Here is a 24,676-nt window from a genome sequence, read left to right as displayed (position 1 = left end):
GAGGAGTCCTACAACGTTTTGAAACAGCCAGCCTCAAGGTCAAACGGGAGAAGTGCCTCCTGGGCATGGATCGGGTGGAATTTCTGGGGTTCTCCATCGATGCCCAGGGGGTCCACCCCTCCGACGCCAGGCTGCGTGCCATCAGAGATGCCCCAGCGCCCTCCAACAAGCAGGAACTCCAGGCCTTCCTCGGCCTCCTAAACTTTTATCATGCTTTTCTCCCCCACAAGGCAGCGGTGGCCGAACCCCTGCACCGGCTTCTAGACAAGAGCCGACCCTGGGTGTGGGGCCGCCAGCACGCTAAAGCCTTCCAGGATATCAAGGGCCTCCTGATGTCCAACTCCGTCCTTGCCCATTTCGACGAGACCCTGCCCTTGGTCCTTGCATGCGACGCATCCCCTTATGGAGTGGGGGCAGTTCTGGGCCACCGACTCCCGGATGGGACCGAAGTCCCTATCGCGTACTACTCGCGGACCCTCTCGTCGGCGGAGCGGAACTACGCCCAAATCGACAAAGAAAGGTTGGCAGTTGTGGCCGGCGTCAAAAAATTTCATTATTACATCTACGGCCGGCCCTTTACCTCTATACGGACCACAAACCCCTCTTGGGCCTCTTTGCATCGGACCGGCAGACTCCTCAGGTGTTGTCCCCACGGGTCCTCCATTGGTCCATTTTCCCAGCCGGCTACACTTACACCCTAGTGCATCGCCCAGGCAAGGCAATGGGCCATGCTGACACCCTGAGCCGCTTGCCCTTGCCTGACGTGGATCCCGTTCCAGCCCCGGCTCATCAGATCCTACTGATGGACATGCTTCCGGACAGGCCATTGCTCGCCTGCGACGTTGCTGCCTGCTCCGCTCGTGATCCAGTCCTCTCCCGTGTCTTGGACTGGGTGGGGAGGGGGTGGCCCAAGGGCTTGACTGGGCCGGAATTTACTCCGTTTGCAGCCCAGAAAGACGAACTATCCACCCACAAAGGCTGCCTACTATGGGGCAACAGAGTCGTCATCCCCAAACCCTTGCAAGACCAAGTGCTGAGAGCCCTGCACGAGGCACACCCGGGCATAGTCCGCATGAAGGCTCTCGCACGGAGCTATGTCTGATGGCCTGGCCTCGATGCAGAAATTGAGGCTTGGGTTAAAAGGTGCCCGACGTGCCAGGTGTCAAGGCTTGACCCCCCACGTGGCCCAGTGCAATCATGGGAATCCACCAAAACCCTCTGGTCAAGACTGCATATAAACTTTGCTGGCCCCTTCCATGGGCGGACTCTACTCATACTAGTGGATTCATACTCCAAGTGGTTGGAGGTGGTCCAGGTGCCCTCGCCATCGTCACAGGCGACCATCAGGGCTCTGAGGACCATCTTTGCAACCCACGGTTTGCCGGAGACCATTGTCACCGACAACGGCACAGCATTCACGTCCGCAGTGTTCCAGGACTTCTTGGCCAGGAACCTCATCAGGCACATTCGCTCTGCCCCGTTTCATCCATCCAGGACTTCTTGGCCAGGAACCTCATCAGGCACATTCGCTCTGCCCCGTTTCATCCAGCCACCAACGGCCAGGCAGAGCGGATGGTGCACAAGGCAAAGGAGGCCTTGAACCGTCTGGGCCCCTCAGACTGGCCAAAAGACATGGCGTGTTTCCTAATGGCCTACCGGACCACACCCACCGCCTCCACAGGTCGCAGTCCAGCAGAACTCCTCATGGGCCGCCGCATCAGCACCCTGCTGGACAAGCTGCACCCTGACCGAGCCCCAGACGGGCGACTGGCGCCGGAACACCTTAAAGCCCCCAGAGGGTTCTACCCAGGTGAGACAGTGTGGGCACGGAACTATGCCACCACTGGCCCCGCCTGGCTCCCTGGAAAGGTGGACCACGTCACCAGACCGGTCTCCTATGCAGTGACCTTGGAGGGTGGACATCTCCTGAGGCGACACATCAACCAACTCCGAGGTCGCCTGCCTGCTGGGGAGCCAAGGTCAGAGGCTCCAGATCCGGACAACGTAAGTCCCCGAGAGCCTGACACAGAACAGGGTTCCGTGGAGCCCGCTTCGGCCCAGCAGGAGGAGACCCCCGACCACGCAGCTGAACCCAGGTCTCCCGGGGCCGCCATCCCAGATGTCTCCAGCTCTGCAGCCGCGGAACCACCAACCGAGTTGGAACGCCCAGTCCCCTCGGAGCTCCGACGCTCGACACGAGACCGCCGCCCTCCGGCATATCTCCAGGACTATGTCACCTGATAGCTGGAACTATGGGGGGAGGGGTGTTGTGTCCTAGGCTCAAATGGGAGAACTGTTACTTTTGGAAGGAACTGTTACTTTTGGAGGGAAGCCGAACAAGCCAGAGCTTGAACTCCACACCAGGGTTCCAGAGAAGGCCTAAGCGTGCCCAATCAGGGGAAGGATTGAAACATAAGTAGCCAATCAACATCCAGGCTCATACTGTACCCTGATAGGCCCTTAGGGCCCTGTAAATAGCCAATCCATGTAGATAGTTAAGGACCAATCAGAAGGGGGCAAGAATTGTATAAAGGAGCGGGAAGTTTGAACAGAGCTCAGTGTGTTGTGTGTGTGTTCCTGAAGTAAAGCTTGCTGAAATCACTCTCCGACTCTGGTCTCTTACTGCGCCGACCCCAGTACATTACAGCCTGCCTGACCAACTTGTCAAAGGTCAGAGTCTCCCAAATGGAGGTCCTTGAAGAGACTGCAGTTGATACCCACCCTGGCCAGTCCTAACTTGCCTTGGCCTTTGTGCTGGCTTCTCCTGCCCGTTAGTGAAATCCAAGCCCAGCCCATCCAGCGCAGCATATCCCCCTGCCCACTAAGGCAGGCAGGAAGGATCTGTGCCATGGGAGCAATACTGTTCGATTATACTCAGGCCCATTGCTTGTCTCCCAACTTCTCCATTCATCCCAACAGCAAACACTGTTAGCTCCTCAAGCCCCCACAGGGCCCCACCAGTGGGACTCAGTGCTACAGCATGGTCTCCCTGGGGCTGCCTGCTGTTGAGATCTGGCTTGGGCTGCTTGCCACAGGAAACAGTGGCTGTTCCAAAGTGTCTCGGCATTCTGGTGGGGCTAGAAAGATTCCACGGGGGGAGCTGATTGATGAGGCCATAATCTTGATATGTTATTTTTATTGCTGTAAGCTGAGCCTGCTTGCGGGATGATAGGGTGGGATATAAATCAAAAGTAAATTTTAAAAAATTGCTGTGGGCCGGCTCTCTCCCCAGGAACAGGATTTCAAGGTTGCCACAGGAAGCAGAAGCAGTGGAAGTCATAATCCAAGGATAGAAGTCCTCATGGATATACTAGATTAGGTGCAAGCCCCCACTTTCAGGGGTTTTTTTCTTTAAAACTCAATTGCCCTTGTCTACTTCCAGTAGTTTTATGTTATTTATTTATTTATTTATTTATTTATTTATTTATTTATTTATACTTATATCCCGCCCTTCTCACCGAAGTGTCTCAGGGCGGCTTACAACATTGTAATTTACATAACTTCAGTTTAAAAACATTTACAAATAAGTTAAAACCATAATTAATAAAACAGAATAAGAATAAAACCAGCGGTCTGTAGATGCATTTTTGTTCCATCCGGAAGATATTCTCATTGTCAGTTAGATGTTATAGGCCTGCTGGAAGAGGGCTGTCTTACAGGCCCTGCGGAACTGCCCTAGGTCCCGCACGGCCCGCACCTCCTCCGGCAGCTGGTTCCACCAGTAAGGTGCCGTTATTGAGAAGGCCCGATCCCTGGTGGATTTTAGACGGGCCTCCTTTGGCCCGGGGATTACCAGCAGGTTTTGTGAACCCGATCATAGTACTCTCTGGGGAACGTGTGGGGAGAGACGGTCCCTAAGGTAGGCAGGTCCTAGGCCATATAGGGCTTTAAAGGTAATGACCAACACCTTGTACTGGACTCGGAATGTTACTGGCAGCCAGTGCAGGTCCCGGAGCCCCGACCGTATGTGCTCCCATCTTGGGAGCCCTAATAACAGCCGGGCAGCGGCGTTCTGCACTAACTGCAGTTTCCGGGTCCGGCACAAGGGTAGCCCCATGTAGAGGGCATTACAGTAGTCCAACCTCGAGGTGACCGTAGCATGAATCACTGTTGCTAGGTCGTCGCGTTCCAGGAAGGGGGCCAATTGCCTCGCCCGCCTAAGATGAAAGAATGCGGACTTGGCAATGGCTGCTATCTGAAGGCTCCAATAGTACCCCCAAGCTCTTGACCCTGCTCACCGCTATCAACGGCGCGCCGTCAAAAACTGGCAGGGGGATTTCCCTTCCCGGGCCGCAACGACCCAAGCAAAGGACCTCTGTCTTCGCCGGATTCAGCTTCAGCCCGCTCAGCCTAAGCCACCTAGCCACTGCCTGTAACGCCCGGTCCAGATTTTCTGGGGCGCAGGCGGGCCGGCCGTCCATAAGCAGATAGAGCTGGGTGTCATCAGCATATTGATGACACCCCAGCCCATACCTTCGGGCAATCTGGGCAAGGGGGCGCATATAGATGTTAAATAACATCGGGGAAAGTACCGCCCCTTGAGGCACTCCGCAATCAAGCGTGTGTCTCCGGGACAGTTCCTCCCCAATCGCCACCCTTTGTCCCCGACCGTCAAGGAAAGAGGAAAGCCATTGCAGGGCCAACCCCTGAATCCCTGCGTCGGCAGGCAGCGCGCCAGAAGCCGATGGTCGACCGTATCGAATGCTGCCGATAGGTCTAACAGCATCAGCACCGCCGAGCCGCCTTGATCCAGATGTTGAGTTCCAGGTGGTTTTATGTTGAAACATCGGCCTGTATCCCGCCATGCTACTACATTAAGTTTGATGCCTTCCTCAATATAAATTACTTTTCCATAGAAAGAAGAGTTGCTTCCTGAAGGAACTGTTTTCTAATTCATTTTAAACCTTCTGCCTGCAGTCTCACAGAACTCTCTTATTTGGCAGCATTCAGGTGTTACACTAATCTACAAACTCCATCTTGCTTTGACAGGCACAAATGTGGTTTGTTTTACCATGCTCCTCCCTGCTCCTGCCCCCCCCCCCGAGTGGAGCATGAAAGCAAGTACCAGTTGCCCATGCTATCCAAATGCAGGTGCCTAGGCAAATTAATTTGGTTCACAGCACCACCACCTGAGCCTGGATTCTAAGACTGTGGCTTAGAATGCTAAGGAACGGTGCCATTCCAAAAACAGGAAGAGGTAAACTATGCATGCCGTCATATTTTGTGTTTAGAAATGAATCTGCATCTAGAATTTAATTTTCTTCTGATGCATGAAAATCCCCATAGTCTTAAATTTTTACTGCAAGTGCTCTTTGCTAGCAAAATAGAGTAGTTTAGTTTCTTGTGCATTCATGCACACACATACCTGCAAGCGATCACTCGCACGCACTCTTCAAGTAGTTTAGAACCACTAAAAATGAATGCTTCTGCTATCAATTTCCTCTGGGTTGACAAGTGTGTTTTTGAAGTGACAGAATTGTTCCCTAATAAAATACATATAGCATTTACAATTTATAGAGCTTTTGCAAGGTGAAAAAATTGTATCATCAAGTATGAATTCCCTTGTAGTAAATTCTTCCCAGAAGCATACATTATCATGATGTGCCTGCATTGATATTCCATTTATGTCACAGGCACATTTAATTAAAGCATGAGGTGGGCTTTTTCCCCATTTTTTTTGTTAATTTTCAGATTTAGAAATATTAAAAGCAGAGTAACAGACTATTTCTGACCAGACTATAGGTTTGGTAAATAATGCATAGTTGACTTAACATTCATATGTTCAGATTGTGATTTACTTAGGAAACTGAGTTATTTTTAGTGGCTTCCAATTTTTATGGGAAACAAATTGGGGAAGAAAAGGAAGATTTCTAATGGGCAACTTAAAAACTATGGAAATAAATCTAGGATCTAATTGTCTGCTTTTCTGTCTTGGCCAAAACCAGTAGGAGTATACAAGGGGACTGAGAGACTACCCAGAAGCACCCTTGTGGGAAGACACAGTGACTCAGAATCTCCTGGTGGGGGGGCACTTATTGTGGACATAGCAAGCCAATGTTCTCTGAAAGCTGAGTTAATGTGAGGTAGCTCAGTTTTTAAGCCTCCAGCTCACACTTTTTTGTCTTAGCGCAGGAAAAATGGCTCCAGAAGAAACTAATTCATGCAGTAGCTCACAATTTTAATGTCAGTAGAATTTTTGCTCACAAGGCTCCACAGCATAGAAGGAAGTATTAGAAGCCACCACTACATATGGAGAAAGAACACTGCCTGTATCAAAACAGAATACAATTTGTGCAATATCCAAACTAGGCTGTCCCATTCTTGTCTAATGAAGCTCAGTTACCATCATTCATAAAACAGAGTTTCAGACATCATCCTCACCAGGCCTGTAGCCAGAAAATTTTGGGTGGAAGGGCCCCCGAGGTAAAATTCTGGTGGAGCGGGCTGCGGGGCCAGATGGCCCCATTTGCACAGAGTGCTTCTCTTGAGGAGCCTGTCATGCAAACTCCACCACTTTGCCACCTGTGCCCCCTCTTCCCTCTGTTCCCCACCCCGTGTGGATTTCCAAGCTGGAACCGGCTCTAGTGCCACGTTCCAGCTATCTAAAGCGCCCCTCCCCCGCCCGCGGATGGCTGGAACGGCAGGTAAAACTGTGCCACAGGGCCACTCTCACAGTCTGTCAGGACCAGAGTCCTGACAGCACAGCCTTGCTGTCGCTGACTCCTCTCCCATCCAGGAAGTGGGAAGTGAGGAGTCAGCAACAGTGAGGCTGCACTGTCAGGACTCTGGTCCTGAAAGACTGTGAGAGCGGCCCCACAGGGCGGTTTTACCTGCCGCTCCAGCCATCCGCAGGGGGGAGTCACGTTATATAGCCGGAACACGGTGCTAGAGGTGGTTCCAGCTTGGAAATCCACATGGGGTGGGGAACGGAGGGAGGAGGAGGCGCGGCAGGGAGGTGTGGGGGGAGGTGACGGGAAGGGATGGGGAAGGAGGGGCGGGCAGCAGTAGCGGTTGCGGCGAGCTGGCAGATGAGGCACAGGCTGCCGTGGCAGGTGAGCGGGCGGCACACTGGGGGGGTGTACAAAGGGAAGTGGGCCGGCGGAGAAGGCACAGGCTGCAGTGGGCGACACAATGTGGTAGGGGTTGCAATGGGAAGGGAAGGCAGCAGCGGGGCGGCGGCGGAGGCACTGGATGGAGGGGCCCTACAGGGGGAAGAGGGGTTTAATGGAGGGGCCATGTCCCACCGGCCCTCCCCCCTCCTGATCCTGATCCTCACTGTTCTCCTGATCCTCACTGTTCTCCCATTCTTTTTCAGTTGTCATTCCAATTTTTCTAGGAGCTGATTTGTTGTGATATTTTTGCTTTTGGATGGAATTTCCATTCAACCTCTGTGGTATAGTCTTTATACTACTATTTCCCCATGTTTTGGTGCATGTGGTTTGGTTGCATGGCAAGAAAGCATAGTTTTGATAGTCCCTGATCTGCTTGCTTTTTAACAAAAATTGGTACAGTTGATTGTAGAGAATTGGCACCATTTCTGTTTCTGCCATTAAGATACTCCTGTGTGTTGTGAGGAGAATACCAGGCAAGGTATGTCCTTGTGTCACTAGAAGTTTGTAGATCTCTTTGACCCTTGGAGAGAGAAGGAAATTTAGCAGCAGCTTTGAAACAGTCATCCTAAAATGGATTCCTTTCATTATATCTTGAAGAAAATGGCTGCTCAGGGTCATACAAGGGATGGTATAGAGTGTCACATTAAGGATAAGGAGCTGTATTTGGAGCACAACAGCTGCAAATATATGCCTAACTTGTAGAAACTTGGTGGAATCCATGATAATACCATGTCGTTTTGATGGAGGGGCAGGGAAGCAGAGGGGAATAAAAAAGTCATGATATGCTGTCATGATTTAATAGCATTGATTGACTCAAACTGGAAAGAAAAGGGAGGTCTATCTCTGTAAGAATCAGTAAACTGCAAGGAAAATGGATTTATGATGATAATATAACAAAACTCCCTCTGTGGATGGGAAAGTTTATGAGATACATCATTTAAGTGGTACCAATATTCACCATCATGTGGGCCCTTTATATTAATTCTGCATGCAGTGTGGAGCCACCCTAAATATTCTCCAGAAAAATAGGTTGAGAACAGATGAGAGTCAGTTAAAAGGAAGGGTGGGAGAAGAAATACAATCCTGTATGCTTAGAGAATTCTAGAGAGGCACATGGTAAGGAATTGTCGATTTCTAAACTCTCGCTGTGATTCCCTGCAGCCCCTCCCCCCAGTTTATAGCTAGCTATTTCCAGCTGTAACATCACTGTTATTTAAGCTGTAGTATGCTTTTAAGAAGAAGAAATAGTTATTATTAGCTAAAAACATCTGAAAGGTACAGGCTACATTTCAATTCCAAAAGGTTAAAGGTATCTTTAAAAATTGAAACTCACTGGATATGAATGTGTTTCTGTTTTGGCTTTTCGGCTGGTCCATCTATTCCTGTTCAACGGACTGCTTTATGGAATGAAGGCCCTGTGTATGTCCACAGGAAACTTGTGCCTTGTACCATTATTGGTCCATCATTATCTCTTTCTGGACATGAGTCCCCCTGGGTCTCTTACCCAGTTCTTATTACCTGAGAGGCTCTTAACCTGAGATTTCTTAGGCTGAGCTGCATGCAAAGTATGTGGTCTGTTTTTGAGCTGTGATCCCTTCACACACAATTAAACCTTTCAGGTATTTTTGCTACTTACATAATAATATCAGTTTTGGCTTCAATCAAATTGTGTTAGGACTGGTTAGTTGAACATTTCAGAGAGGTGACCTGTAATTTAAGGAGCAAATTTTGTTGAAACAAATATTTCATTTGCAAGACATCATGATGATAATTCTTATCAAGAAATTCAATAGTTCTAGCAGTTTGATTCTAATTAGGTAGTTGTCTGATACCTGTGTGTAGCTGTTTGCCTAAAGCTACGAGAAGGCCAAAACTTGATCTCTAAATATGAGAGATCTTAAAACTTAAGACCTTTTTCAAGATTTCAGAAACTTCAGTCATAAATTCTATACTTTGTGATTCCAGGCCAACACCTGAAAAAGATCTGTCATTATAACCTTCAAGTTCAGCTAGTAAGAAGTTATCTCAAGTTTTCAACAACATTTAAACATTTACTTATCAAGACTAGTTTTGTTTTTTCTGATTCCCTGTTAGCTTATGAAGACGGTTTATGCGTCCCAATTATTGAAGAAGTGCAAGGGGTGCAACGTAAACTACTAGTTTATTGGTGCCTTTTCTTCCCTCCCCCTCCAGTATGGAACACCTTGGCAATTTTAAATGCATGCGCACATGCACATTTTGTTACCATGTCCAGTGGCAAGTTATTATGGGGACTGACAGACTGTCATCGTTTTGATAGCTTGAGCAGTATATTTCTTGAACAGCAATAGAGCTCTTATGCAGAAAGTATCATATGTTCTGAGCCAATTTACAGGGAAACAGCAATAACATTTTATCATGGTTGAGAGCCCAGTAGCTGCTTCCTATTAAACTTGCCCTTTCAGATACCTGTCTTGGATTAATTTGTTGATTTCAAATGGAAACTCAGTCTTCTCCACTGAAGCATGACTTTCTAGGATAGACTCTTACTGAATGACAATTACTGTATATTCTACCCGCTTTCAGACCATTACAAGCTTTGGGCATACTGGAAGACAGAGGACTTCTTCAGTAACTGATTTTAATACATGTCTAATTTTAGCTGTCAGTTATCTATGCACCAGTAGATGAATCCTCAAGAAGATGAAATGCAAAACACCTCTAACTTGCTCTTTTTAATGATATACTTGCTGCAAGGGATAAAAAGAAGAGGACTGGGGAGGGGGAGTCTCTGGTGTCTTGAAGAAAACTGCATAGTGTATAAGAGTGTATAATTTTGAAAATTGGAGTACTTCAACATTTTCTTTCAAATTCCATAACTGAAAATTGAGTGTACCTACAATATCTTTGATTTTGAAATATATTTTAGGTTGCAGGCATTTAATGAGAATCCTGCCATGATAGTTGGACAGAGCTGGACTGCAAATCAGTGATAAGGGGAACTTTTTTTGTCCAGTTTTGATCTATAAAATAAGCTTTGCTGGAAGTTATCAGAAGCATCCAATGAACAACATAGCCAAAGGAAGGTTTGCTCTGGAGGACACTATAATGATAACTTCTACAATGTACGGACTTTGTTAACAAGAGGTTTGAAAACTTTAGGGTACTCTTTATGATGAGAAGGGCTGCAGCTTAGTGGTAGAGCATCTGCTTGTCATGCAGAAGGCCCCAGGATCAACCCCCGACATCTCCACTATAAAGTATGAGGCAATAAATGATGTGAAATGGAGAGCTGCTACCAGACTAAGTAGATAATACTGACTTTGATTGACTACTGATCTGATCCATTGTATAAGGCAGCATCATGTGGCCATGGTTTTTGTATATTGTTAAACATCCCCATGTATGGTACATCAAATTATCAAGAACTATGGCTATTTTTCTTAGTGAATCACTTGAAAAATAAACCAGAAAATGTGTATATTTTATTTCAATACCCAAATGTTTTTCCTTTGAAAAGAAAATGTCAGAAAGGTAACTTCTGGTTAATAGTGTCTCAGTCCTATAATTGTAAGCTAGTCTGAAAAGAGTAGCCAGGTAACAAGCTACAGTATTTTTTTTTAAAAAAATAAGCATGATAAAATATTGGGAAATAATAGTTGAGCATCAGAGATGTCAGGGTTATAATGTAAAAGAGGTATTCACTGAGAAGACTGCCAGTGACAATAGGTCCTGGAACTATTCCTTGTTTGTGATTTTACATAGCATGCTATATTCACTACATGCTGCACTGCTTGCTACAGCAAGGAAAATACTATTTTTATTGCAAGCAATATATTGGCCTAGTAAGTCTTTTAAAACTAAATGTTGCTTGCATGAGACGTTCTTCTCAGAAAGTGAAAAACGCTCTGGACTCCATGCTATAAAAATAGTCCCTGCTCTTATTTTTCCTCATTAGCATGTTGTATTATGACTACAATAAATCTGGATCCTTTGCTTTTCTAGGGCTTTTTTCCTCATCCTTTGTTATGCAAATATTTGTACAGCAGGGTTTAATAATTTTAAATGTGAAACCAACTTTTAAAAGTTGCTGCTTCTGATTACCGTTGCTAGTATAATTACTATAAAATTGCACTTTGCAACTCGTTAGCAACAACCACAGAATCCTACCAGCTTCAAAAGCCTATAGTATTAAAATATTTTTGCTACATTTTTCTTCTTTTATGGTCTTCCCTCAACTGAACAGTGGTTTGTGCCATCCATTCACTGATGGCTATAGAACAAATGATGTTTCTGCTTCGACAAGCTTTGTTTTATCAGGATCAGTAACCTTCTCAGCAATTGACCCAGAACTATCATGCATGTCTCTGAATACAGAGAGAGCATATGTCACAGTGCTTTGCAGACTTGCCTCTAGAGCAAAAGAATATAAAATAGATTTTAAAAAATTTAAAAGAAAGTTTGTAATAGTAAAATGTCCTGTAAGGAGGAGATGTGTTAAGATTATTATTCCTGCTGTGAAGCTTGCTGTCATCCCTTTGATCTGAAAATAGTGTTTTTTGAATTAAAATGGTTCCACCAATTTCCAAAACTACTTGAATTTTAAGAGTGTGTAATTTAAAAGCTCTAAAGGATGCATGCACCCCCATTTTGAAGAGCCTTCTACTTTCCATGCAGATTGCTAGGTGAAACCAGAAACACAAAAAGTGTACAAGGATTGATAGTCTTTAATTTAAGAAAGACTCTTCCTCCTTTCCCCCACCCCAACATCCATGCTGTGGATCATTTGTCAATCCTTAAAATAAAGGTGGAGAGATGACAACATATAAAAATAAGTCACCCATGACGAGCACATTTTGACATGAACACTTCTCTTCTTTGACCTTTGGCAGGTTAGGTCTTGACCCAAAGCTATTGGCCAAAATCCTAAATATGAGCTCAGGCCGTTGTTGGTCAAGCGATACATACAACCCTGTGCCAGGAGTAATGGAAGGCGTACCGTCTGCTAACAGTTACCAAGGTGGCTTTGGAACAACACTCATGGCCAAGGTATGTATAATTAGAAATGTTCCTGTACAGAAATATTGCTTCTTATTGATCGGCAGAATAAAATGAGAAATGTATTCTGTAAGATTTTCCTCCTGAACTGTTCTAACAGTACGTCAGGCTTTTGGTGTACTGAATTTTCTCTTGGTAGGGAATAAAACACGAAGTTAGTTAGCAATACTGACAATTATATGAATAGTTATTAAGATTGCAGCTAATCCCCATCCTGAAGGTTTAATAACAGTACAATAAAGGCACCATAAAAGCATAAGTTATTAATTAGGGCCTAAACTGAGTCAAGAAAGCTGGTTTTCAAGAGGGAAAAAGTGTTAACACTGTTTATGTTCATAATGAATGTTGTTAAGAAGGTTCTATAAATGTAAAATATTTTCTTTTCCAAATGCTGGCAACTCTGCTTCATAAAATCCACCATATGTGTAGAATGATGTAACATCAGACTACACTTCATTTTTCTAAAAGATAGTAAAGCCAACAAAGAATGGAGAAAGCTAAATATTATAACTGCCAACACAAATACCTCCCAAGGAAAGCTATATTTCCCAAGGACTAAAACTTTTGAAGTATCCTGAGGGATGGGCAGGATTTTCATGACATTAGAACTGGACTGTGTAAATATTAAAAAGAATGCTTGTTGAAACCTTGATTTGAGTTTATTATTTGGTGCTTTGGTCCTTTGCAGCACTATGATTTTCTGATAAGCCAACACCTATATTTGGTTATATGTATAGGTTATTATTTTGCTGTAAAGCAACAGCAACAGCTCCTGTGAATGTTTTTTCTTCTCCCTCTTTCTCTCCTCCCCCTTTTGTTTTGTTTTAAATCTCAGGATCTTGGTTTGGCCCAGATATCTGCTACCAACACAAAGACACCAGTCCCTCTCGGGTCTCTAGCCCATCAAGTCTACAGGATCATGTGTGCCAAGGGTTACGCCCAGAAAGATTTCTCATCTGTGTTCCAGTTTTTACGAGAGGAAGAGAGCTTGTGAACCTTTTTCTGACAATGGACATGATTAGAAATCAAGTTCTGTTTGGAGCCTCCTTATTATGATTACTCAACAGATAGATACACAGGTATAGTCCAAAGATCATGAATCATGATCTCACCCATACCTTTTGCAGACTTCTGGATTTAACATCTATTGTCTGAAACAGCAGGTTGTTAGAGAGGTTTTTAAAAGATTTGTTTAACAACAATACATACATAACTGATTTACAAACATGGTAGGTCTTAAGCAAAATCCAGTCATTAGGAAGCAAACCATTTGCACATAAAAATGATGCCATCATTTTCAACTGTGTGATTAAAGGGACTGGTAACTGAACTTTCTGTCTAACAAAACATTTCATCTTTAAAAACAGAGAGAAGGTTCTTGTGATTAAGAATTTTTTCTTATAGATATTTTTTTAAACCTAGTGTTGGCCTAAATACAAATTGTGAATTTCTCATGAGAATAGTGGTGGAAAGTTATGTTGAGAAATGTATGCCAATTTATTGGAAAGCTGCTACTACCCATATGGTTTTAAATAGTGGGCATAGTTTAAAAACACTTGTCTCTCTGTGTGTATTTCTACACTATTCTTTGCTAACCTATTTTTGTACATTTTTTTACCCTTTCACATTTTCAAAATATTTATGTATACTAACCTCATCTGATATGCATTTGTTTTAGCCAACTACTACATTATTATGAATCTAAAGTAAATCTCTTTTCTTTGTAATCCAATAAAATTTAAGATGGCAAATGACCACTATGAGTTGTGTGTATATATGTTTGCTTTTCATATTTTTGAATTCTGAGCATACAATCAAGAGCTCAGAGAAACATAGAGTTGAAAAGTATCTCCAGGGTCATCTAGTCCAACCCCCTGCACAATGCAGAAAATTCACTAATTTCCCATCATGGGAGGGCAGGATATAAATCAGATAAAAAAATAAAAATAAACAAATACCTCTCCACACACACACACCCAGTGAACCCTGCTCCAAGCCCAGAAGATGGCAAGAAAAACCCCTCCAGGATCCAAAGTGGCCTGGAGAAAAATTGCTGCCTGGCCCCAAAGTGGTAATCAGCATTTCCCTGGCCATGTAAGAAAGGGTCACAAGAACTAAACACTGATACAACCCTTTCTGCCTGCCTTCTCACGATCTGCCTAAATTCACAGAATCAGCAACCGACAGAGAATCACGGCTATAAGTAGACTGGAGAAAAACCCAAAGGTTTCCGTGAATATCCAGCCTCAATATATATAAAGCAATAATTTCAGTAAACCATTAAGAACAGTAAAATCCTCCAAGACATGCAGCAAGCATGAAAATCTTCAAAGCAATGAGCAGTACTTTGATTCCTTGTTTCACTTCAGCTTTGTCTAGCTTTTTCAAAAATATGATAAATATGATCCCTGATAAAGGGCATGGCAAGAACACAAAGAGCCATCTAATGCTTTCAAGTATCTCTTCAAAAGGTCTTGCCTTAGTGGTTTACTGAAATTTGACTTGCCAACACAGTTTATAGGAAATTGATTTAGATTCTTGTGGATATTACTAGCATGAGTTTGCTATTTGAATGTATGTAAAATTTATGGATCCAATTTGTGCTGTTTCTATCTCTTGTACTATGTTTTGATTTAATTATTTGTAATATATCATTTATATTTATAATTCCTTCATTGTGCTTTATATATATTGAGGCTGGATATTCACAGAAACCTTTGGGTTTTTCTCCAATCTAAATTCACAGACTCAGCATTGCTGTCAGATGGCCATCTAGCCTCTGTTTAAAAACTGCCAAAGGAGAAGGAGAGCCTCCCATCTCCCAAGGAAGCCTGTTCCATTGAGGAACCCTTCTAACTGTCAGGAAGTTCTTAATGTTTAGCCAAAAACGCTTTTGATTTAATTTCAACTCATTGGTTCTAGTGTGACTTTCTAAGGCAGGGGTGGCCAACGGTAGCTCTCCAGATGTTTTTTGCCTACAACTCCCATCAGCCCCAGCCATTGGCCATGCTGGCTGGTGCTGATGGGAGTTGTAGGCAAAAGACATCTTGAGAGCTACCGTTGGCCACCCCTGTTCTAGGGTAACAGAAAACAACTCTGCACCATCCTCTATGACAGTCCTTCAAGTACTTGAAGGTGATTATCATATCACCTCTCAGTTATCAGTCTCCAGGCTAAACCCAGCTCTTTTAGCCTTTCCTCATCAGAGTTGGTCTCCAGATCCCTCACCATCTTCATTGCCCTCCTCTGGACAAGATACATTCACTTTGTGTGATCTGGACACTACATTACCATTGATACAGCCCAAAATTGCATTTTAGCTACCAAATCACATAAATACCAAATCACACTGCTGACTCAGCCGCCCTGAGCCTGCTTTGGCGGGGAGGGCGGGATATAAATAAAATGTGATGATGATGATGATGATGTTCAGTGTATGGTCCACTAAGACCCCTATATCCTTTTCACACATGCTTTGTTGTTCAGTCGCACAGTCGAGTCCAACTCTTTGTGACCCCATGGACGAAGTCACACCAGGCCCTCCTGTCTTCCACCATCCTCCAAAGTCTGCTACTTTCAAGGCAAATGTTCGCTATCCTATAATAATGCATTTTATTTTTCTACCAAAATGCAGAATGTTAACATTCATTTTATTTGTTTTAGCCTAGTTTTCCAGCCTATCAAGATCATCCTGTATCCTGACTCTGTCTTCTACTGTATTTGCGACCAGTATTCCCTCTAAGCTGAGTTAGTGTGAGCTAGCTCACAGATACTTAGCCTCCAGCTCATACATTTTTGTCTTAGCTCAGGAAGGATGACCCCAGAGCACACTAATTTATGCAGTAGCCCACAACTTTAATGTCAGTATCTCACAAAGTAGAATTTTTGCTCACTAGACTCTGCAGCTCAGAGGGAACATTGTTTGCGACCCCTCCCAATTTGGTATCATCTGCAAACTTAATAAGCATTCCCTCTATTCTTTCATCCAATCATTTATAATGATGTTGAAGCAAACAAGTCCCAGGACAGATCCTTGCAGCACTCGTCACTCCTCTGCAAGAGCAAGCACCTGTCTTTCGTAGGCAAGTGCAGAGTATAAAGGTTATAAAGACCAGTGTATTCTTTGTTTTCTCTGCTTATATGTATAAATGATAATGCAATACACCAGCATTAAACCAGATAACCATAATTCAGAGTACCAGAGAATGTATATAAACCTCATTAATCTTTTAACATCATTAACCTTTCCCCACAAAGACTCACACAGGAAGAGACATGAGGAAGAGGAAAAATACATATCAGAACTGGTAAAACCTGTACTTGGAATCAGCAATCACTGCATAAAATTTACAGGACTCTGATATTTTCCTCCTGGATTGTTACAGAAATAATTTATAGACCCACAGATTAACCAGTAGCTCCCAATTGATCCTCTATGCATAGTGGAGAGCAGGGGCAAAAATGAAAGTATTCCCATTTATCTGCTGTGAATGGTTTACTTTGTCTCTAATAGGTGCCATTGGTTTCTGAGTTTCATCTTTGAAATAGCCCTCTGTATTTTGGCTTGTGCACTCATATACATGTCTCAAGAATCTCCAGTTCAGTTTACATACTGTTTGCCAGTGGCATTCAAGCACTGATAAATCAGTTGGCTGATGGCTCTTTGCAGCCTATTCCTGTATATTTGGAGGAGCAGGCAAAGTAGCCCTGAGGAGTCTGCTTCTGATCTCGTGTTGGGAAAATTTTGTTCTGAACCCAGCAAAAATATTTGTTGAGGTTGGAGATATGAGGATCAGCTGGAAGGTGGTTATTCTGCACTTTCTCAGTTTCTCAATGGTTTCTTTTTCTCCAAAGCACAAGTCAAAAGCTTGGAGTGGGGAAGAGTAGCAACCTCTTTCTCCTTCCTTTTGCAGCTGAGTAGTTTTTCTTGGAGGGGGGAATAGATCAGAAGTTCATTCCAAGATGATCACCCATCAGCTGTGAGTCAGCTTCTGGTTCCTTCCAAAGGGGTGGTCCAATGCCCCATGGCGCCCTAGGCAGACTCGTTGCCTGGTGCCCCCCCCCAAAAGCACCCCCCACGGCTCCATGCTCCCCCCGCGCCCTCCCCCCTGCGGTTCTGCTCTGCCGCCTTCTCCTCTCTTCTGACCCTTCCCCACGCCACGTGGATTTCAATGCCAGAACTGGCTCTACCGCCGCATTCTGGCTCCCTAAAGCCCCCTCCTCTCGCCCGATCACTGGGTCGCTGGGCAAAACCGCACTGCTGAGCCAGGCCGTGCTCAGTCTGTCCCGAGCAGTGTCCTGAAAGGGCGTCTCGACTGCTTCTGACTTCTCCCCTCCCCACTTTCTGGCTGGGAAAGGAGTAAGCGGCAGCCAAGGCACCCTTTCAGGACACTACTCGGGACAGACTGAGCGCCCCCCAGCTCCGTGGTGTGATTTTGCCTGGCAACCCAGTGATTGGGCGAGAGAAGGGGTTTTTTAGAGAGCCGGAACACGACAGTAGAGCCGGTTCTGGAATGAAATCCACGTGGCAAGGGGAAGGGTTGGGAGGGAGGGAGGAGGAGGCGGCAGGAAGGGGGGAAGACGTGGGGGCATGGAGCCATGGGGGAGGGGAGGCCAAGGGAAGAAAAATGGAGCAGCGGCGGGCAGCGGTAGTGGCTGTCAGGGGAAGAGGCAGGCAAACTAGGTGCTTACCAGGGGCACCAGGAGGGGGTGGGGAGCCCAATTTGGTGACCCCACCTTCCCGGCGCCCTAGGCAACCACCTAGTTTGCCTAGTGGGTGAGCCGGCCCTGCTTCCAAAGCTTTTCTGTGTTCCAGCACAACAAGGCTAAGGTACAGGGAAGTACTTTCAGATCAGATCCTAATTACTAGCTGGTCCCCCAAGACCTGACCAATAGGCAACTACAAACTTATTCAGTAGCTGTTTGAGTTGCTTTAATGCCCGCTGAAAATATCTTTGATTGGCTAATGGTCTGATCATGGTAGGGGATAAGTTCAGCTTTTGAACTGGGTCACTGCAAATTTCATAGCCTCCCTATAGACATAGGCATAGATTAACAGCAATCCAGAGGAAGTCTAAGTGGATGGTCAAGCAAGTAAAACACATTCTTGGTTTTCTGTCCATTTTCCACAACACACAAGAACAACTGAGAACAAGATCATTCATTCCAACCTATAACTATCCATGTGAATACATAAAATGTATTAGATTTCATAATTTGGGGAAATGTATGCTTCTCTCCATGAAGTCTTTTTTTTTAATCTGAAATTTTAAAAAGTCCTAAATTGGCTTCTCAAACACAATTTAATTGTGAAATAAGATCACTATCACTAGGAAAGTAAGTGTGTAAGTATATTGGGAGAAGAGCTAGATTTTGATTCTACAAAAACATCAAAAAATATCAATTGGCTTGTTCGATTTCTTGCATCAAGCAGGGTTATTTAATTTCAGGCTGAAATCTGCATGTTTTTGTGAACAAAATGAGTTTGCAATAAAAATCCTTTGCAGACAGAGATAAAAAGGGGAATGGAGCTGCTATTCCCTGTTCTCCTTAACTGTGACCTAGAGCCTTCTCTCTCGTTAGGGGTCGGAGGTAATTAGTTATGTCTGCTTGTTAAATGCTGAGGTTTGCTGAATTATGTTTCCCAGGAAGACTGGCTGTTTGTGCAGTAGTTATATAATCTATTAGTCACCAGCCTCTACCTTTGAGCTGGGAGTGAATAAAAATACATAATCTTTATTTTATTCTGCATGTTTTCTTGCAAAGTTTAGCTAATCACCACAACCAATAAAGTGGGGTTATTACCAACTGCTGAATTAAAGCTGCTTGTCAACAGTAAATAATTATTTGAGGTACTTATAAACCTCACTTGTCTCCTGACAGCATCCAAGGCAAGTAACTACAATAAATACTAATACAGGAGTATTTTTGTAGAAAAAGCTCAGCAGGAACTTATTTGCCTATTAGGCCACACCCCCTGATGTCAAGCCAGCCGGAACGGCATTCCTGCTCAAAAAAGACCCTGAATACTATACTACTATTTGTTCAGTTTTTTTATTCCACATTCCCCACAACCAAGCTCAGGGCAGATCACAACAGAAACAGAGTCATTGACCTGTTACAATATACAATAAATAATAGATAAAATCATTATAATAGTAGATTAAAACAGGTAGTAGCACATTGAATAAAGACCTCTTTGAACCACTTAGGTGAAATCAAGTGGACACCTCAGCAAGTTGGGAACTATAGCAAGGAGGCTGACTGAGGTAGATGCCCACTGCCTCACCCAAAGGCCTGGTGGAACAGCTCCATTTTACAGGCCCTGCGGAATGGTAGAATGTCTGATGTCCAGTAGGAGCTGATTCCACCAGGCTATTAAAACCATTAAAACTGATAAAATGGAGCTAATCTATAGTGTTCAAGTTCCCCTACAAGCTCTTTTAAATAGCTCTGTCTTGCAACTTAACTAGAAGGTCCCAAGAGTAGTTTTCCGCCACACCTTTTGGAATTGGTAAATAAAACCAATTTTGCTATTTCAGAGTAGCCCAATGCAGTCATCCTTTTCAGCCATGAACATACATGAAGCTATCCAATACAGAATCAGACCATTGATCCCATCAAAGTCAATACTGTGTACTCAGACTGGCAGCAGCTCTCCAGTGTCTCAGTAGTGACCCCTTGTCTTCCAAATCACCTTTTGCCTGATCCAGTTTAACTAGAGATGCTGGGGACTGAACCTAGGGACATGCAAAACAAATGTTCTTCCACTGAGTCACAGCCCCTCAAAATGATTAGCTGTGGATTCCAATAAGAGCAGGCTTCCACAGTAGGAAGCCTGTGCACACTTCTCACTCTCCCTGTGGTCTCTTTCTTGCTTTCTCACTCTTCCTTTGATTGTGGAGTAGAAAGACAAGTGCATATATTCCTGCCTTGTCCTTTTTCCTTCCCCTCTACCAGGGTCTAAAGCAACTTAGAAGGCCTGTTTTGATTAAAATAATGATACATAGGTGAACATTAACACACATACCTTGACTGCAAGCTCAGTCAACGGCCCTTTTCACATTTACCAGTGGAAACCGGAAGGGAGTCAGTATTGTGCCGCTTGCAGTAATCCGAGACAGGGATGGGAGTTTTCAGACACATTTTTTTTTTCCGGTAGGGTTCCGTGATTGAAGCGAGCCATTTCACACTGTTCCGCTCTTATCTCGCTTCCACCAGCGCCGGCTGTTTTTACCTGCGGGCTCGCGATCTCCAGCTTTTTTTTTTTTTTTTGGAACGTCGGGCTAAGATCGCTATAGCGCTATAGCGACATATCACAACAGCAACACCATAGAGATGGCTAGGCTCTATTGACATAAGTTACCAGGTTTCAGCGGTGGCGATATTTGGCATCTTAATGGAGCCCAGGCATCCCTATGGTGATGCTATTGTGATACGTCGCTATAGCGCTATAGCAATCTTAGCCCGACGTTCCAAAAAAAAAAAGCCGGAGATCGCGCACGCCGGTGGGCGAAAAAGGGTGCGAAAACTGCTCCCGGGTTAGATACTGGACATTTCACACAGCACCCCATAGCAATTTCAACCCGGAAGGAGGGGTTGAAAAGTGGAAGAAGCTGCTCTTTGTTTGTAACGACTCAGGCACGCCTCACTACCGGGACAGCCGCGGGAGTGTGTGAAAAGGTGAGAGTATTCCGGTAGCAGCCAGTTGCTGAATCGGGTCTGTCTGAAATGCCAGCAGAAACCCGTTACTGTTCAGTAACTGACCAGCTTCCATACCGGAATACATAGACTGTGTGAAAAAGCCCATCATCTTGACTTGCCAACTCTGACTTGGGGAATTCCTGGGGAAGGTGGAGTTTGAGGAGGGGAGAGATCTCAGCAGGATTTTAGGACTTCTATTTCTCCTTGGTTCTATGAAACACCTGAGTCCACCCACTAAGGCTACTATTTCCTCCAGGGGAACTGTTCCCTGTAGATTGGTTAACAGTTGTAATTCCAGGAGAAATACTGGCCCCAGCTTGAGGTTGGTAAGCCTGTCCACATCTGGCCTCTGCATCTGCTTTATGAAGCTAAATAACACATCAGGAGATCCAATTACAGATCCACAACATTACATTTAATTTCAACCCAAGTAGCAATTTCACTCAGCAGAAAACGAAGGAAAGTTAGAACTGCAGCATTTCAGTTGTCTGCAGAGATCATGATAACAAATTTCTTTTCCCTTGTGAATCAGTTTTTATATGTCCTGTTCATCTATTGCTGAACATGGGAGCTACAATTTTCATTTTGTCTTGGCTCACAATTCATTACCCACAGAGGGAAAGAAAGAAAAATGCAGCTTGCCTAGAGCCAAGTGTTCTAGCTAATCTTGTTTTCACCTTAAACCAGTTAATGTGGGTCAACCAAAACCTGACGAAAGCGAATGGTTTCCAACAAGCTTTGTTTGTGAACACAGTTAAGAGAACAGGAAGCTTTCTTGCAAAGTGTAGCACAGAAGTCTGAGCAATAAAGATCCTGCCAAAATTTCCAGTCTCTGGAGAGGCCCCCTGAGGCTTCAGCTTTGGCAGTATTGTCTGATTTTTAGTTCTGGTTGCCAGGAACCTGGTGGCTTGCTTAAATTCAGCTTTTGTTTATAACCTAATTCAACTATAGGTTTCCAGCATGGATTGAATTAAGCTTTTTAGATCTGACTGTTTTGCATATGTACACAACTGAGCTGACAAGTGTATGTTTAATGTGTTGCCCTGGCTGTGAGAGTCACATTGCATTTTTTCAATAGCTTGTGAGCCAAGAAGATGGGAAGAGGGCAGTCAGGCTTGCCAGAAATGCTCTCTGTCACACACAAAGAGCATTGGGTTGGGAATGCTTGTTAGTTTTTCAGAACTGCACAGACTACTTTATTCTTTACTGATAGGTCAAGCAAACCAGATTTGATGCAAATGCAATTAGGCTGTTATTAGCACTTTGAAGTTGTATTTTCATATCTTTTTTTCAGGCTTGGTATAAACCAAAAAGCAATCATTGACTGCATCCTATTCTTTTGGCAAAAGGAACTCCACAAAAATTTTAGAATTTGTACTCCTTTCACTTTGCTCTTAAACCATTCAAAAATGCTTTAGTGTGCAACTGATATGCTCAGTATAAAGAGCTGCTATTACCAGTTGCACATGAGGGCTTTAATACCCAATACATACAAAGAAAAGGAAGCACGGAAGCGGAACACGTTTCCATGGGCCCATAACAAACCAAAAGTCCCCTCCCCCTGGCAATATATTGTTGGTATATCTAACAGATTAATTCAGATGACTGTGTTCATTCTCAGTTGAAGCAATCTTATAATAAGTTCCAAGGCATAGACACTGAAGTAGGATAGCCAAATTGTGATGGAGCAGTCCCAACCATTGTGGAGAGGGCTCAAGTGGAGAAAACATAAGGAAAGCTCTTTGTGGTAGAGACAGAGGTCCCTTCAATATCAAAGGTATCTGAATTCTGGCAAGCCTTGAATGAGGGGATAGAAATGGAAGTTGAATCCAGTTGGTCATCAGAAACAAAGATTAGTCAGGGTCAGTGCTGGCTAGCTGAGTTTCAATAAAACACCATATGAAAAGAAGGGCTACTATAGTTCCATAGTGCGAGACTTCCAGGTTACATCACCCTGACTTCAGGGGGTCCGCAGATCGTCCTCCTGTGGCACCTTTGAATCAGGCGGCTGGAGAGGAAAACCATGGAGGGGTTTTCACCACAGGAAAACCATGGAGGGGTTTTCCTTCAGCATGGGACTTTTGCGGGAAGTTAGGGGTACAGTGGCAGCTGCTCTTGTTCTTCTTGCATGTCCCGAGGCTCCGCCACCATGATGGTGAAAAACCCGACTTTTGCTTCTTTCAGTAAGCTTTTGATGTATTGCTTCTCTACTCCCAAGTATGGCAATTCTACTTGCAAGTAAGTGAGCTTTCAATACCACTGGCTAATGGGTCGTTTTACATAACAACGAGTGGGCAGCTCAAAGGAAGGGATAGAGGTTGACTATACGCCTTCTTTCCCTGCAAATGAGGCCTTGAAAAGTCAAAGAGCAATTTTAAGTATTGGTAATAACTTGAATTGGACTGAATGCAAATACTTAAATAGACCCGGATTATAATTGAACGTACGCTAAAGAGACTATTATTTAGCTGCAATATGGTCTGAACATAAAAGAGATATATTTTAGAGAGATTTGTCCCTGTCGTTCGACTGTAATTGAAATGATAACATTTGAAATCTCAGCTGGAGCTGATTTGGAATGACGATCTAACAGGATCTTTAAGCTACTTTTCAACTTGGATTAAGAGACTGAGTTTGCTGACAGAGAAAAATGGCACTGCCAAGCAAAATGTCTTATAAAAAAGATATATTATGTAATATTACTTCTCTGAAACAGGATCTTAGTTCATTAATGCGGTTGATTAGAAAGAAAATGGGAGCTTTTATGCTGAAAGCTAGCGAACTTTCAAATCTACATGAGCTGAGTGCTAAAGAGATTCTGGCGACATCTGCGGAATCAGAATGAGAAAGTGATCCGTTCCGAAACAAACAAAAGAAACCAAAATGGATCCTTATGGCGCAGTTACAAAACAAGACCAGAAATCAAGATTGAGTGAAGTCCTGCTGAGAGGAACAAATGGCGCAGAATTCTTCTCCTCATTATCGAGACGGGTGGCCGCATTAAGAAGAAAGAAGGTGTATCCCAGCCAACAAATTAAGATGTGGAAATCTTTCAGGAAAAAGGACTCTTGAACTTTTTCCCTCTCTATGGATTGTTGGATATGGAACTCTCAATAAGAACTGACATGCGATTTTAAAAGGCAAAGTGTGTGATGTCTGGGTTATATCAAGTTGGTTTTCTTTCAATATGGATATAGAAGCAAAAGGGATCAAAAAGTTTTTAAATTTTAAGAAGATAGATAATGTAATCAAATTGTAACTTGGTGAGCAGTTGGATATGGAATTTATAGTAGGAACTCATATATGATTTTAAAAGGCTAGGTAGGATATTTGGGCTATATACTTAGGTAGATAGATAACATAATTATTTTTCAATTTGGTTTGCATCTAATAGATAAAGATATATGTTTTTATGCCTACTGTAATGATGATATTGTTGAACCAATAAGTGAATTTGTATTTTTAATATGGCTAAGTTAAGCAGCTAAAATTAAGATTTAAAAGTTTTCCTGGGAAGATGGATTCCTGAGTTCTGGTTTTCCTTGTGGGTAAATAAATATGGAATTATTAATAAGAATTGACATGTGTCCTTAAAAGGCCGAGATCCTAAGGATGGAAGGGTGTTAAAATGTTAGATAAATATGCAGTTAATTTGGATCAATGGTAAAGAGGGCAGACAACACATTTATTCTTATATGGCAGATTTTTTCTTAGTATGTTTGTTTGGAGAAATTGCTCATACTGATATAAGAGTTGGATTAATTGTTTAAAAGGCAGACAGCACAATTATTTTGTAATCTGGCAGATTTGTTTTTAATATGCTC

The 24,676-nt window shown here is 43.8% G+C and overlaps 1 protein-coding gene across 1 annotated transcript in view; it reads left to right on the top strand.

Annotated features, from left to right (window-relative positions):
* The window catches only part of HIBADH (3-hydroxyisobutyrate dehydrogenase), a 117,089-nt gene extending 103,186 nt beyond the window's left edge, over positions 1–13,903 (top strand). The window contains exons 7-8 of the mRNA XM_060248700.1: positions 11,984–12,140; positions 12,985–13,903. Of these exons, the coding sequence (XP_060104683.1) occupies positions 11,984–12,140; positions 12,985–13,143 (316 nt within the window). The 3' untranslated portion in view covers positions 13,144–13,903. The remainder of the gene's footprint in view (positions 1–11,983; positions 12,141–12,984) is intronic.
* Positions 13,904–24,676: the final 10,773 nt, after the last annotated feature.

Source organism: Heteronotia binoei, chromosome 10 (genome assembly GCF_032191835.1).
Source record: "Heteronotia binoei isolate CCM8104 ecotype False Entrance Well chromosome 10, APGP_CSIRO_Hbin_v1, whole genome shotgun sequence".
NCBI classification, from domain to species: Eukaryota; Metazoa; Chordata; class Lepidosauria; order Squamata; family Gekkonidae; genus Heteronotia; species Heteronotia binoei.
This window is presented reverse-complemented; position numbering and strand designations above follow the sequence as displayed.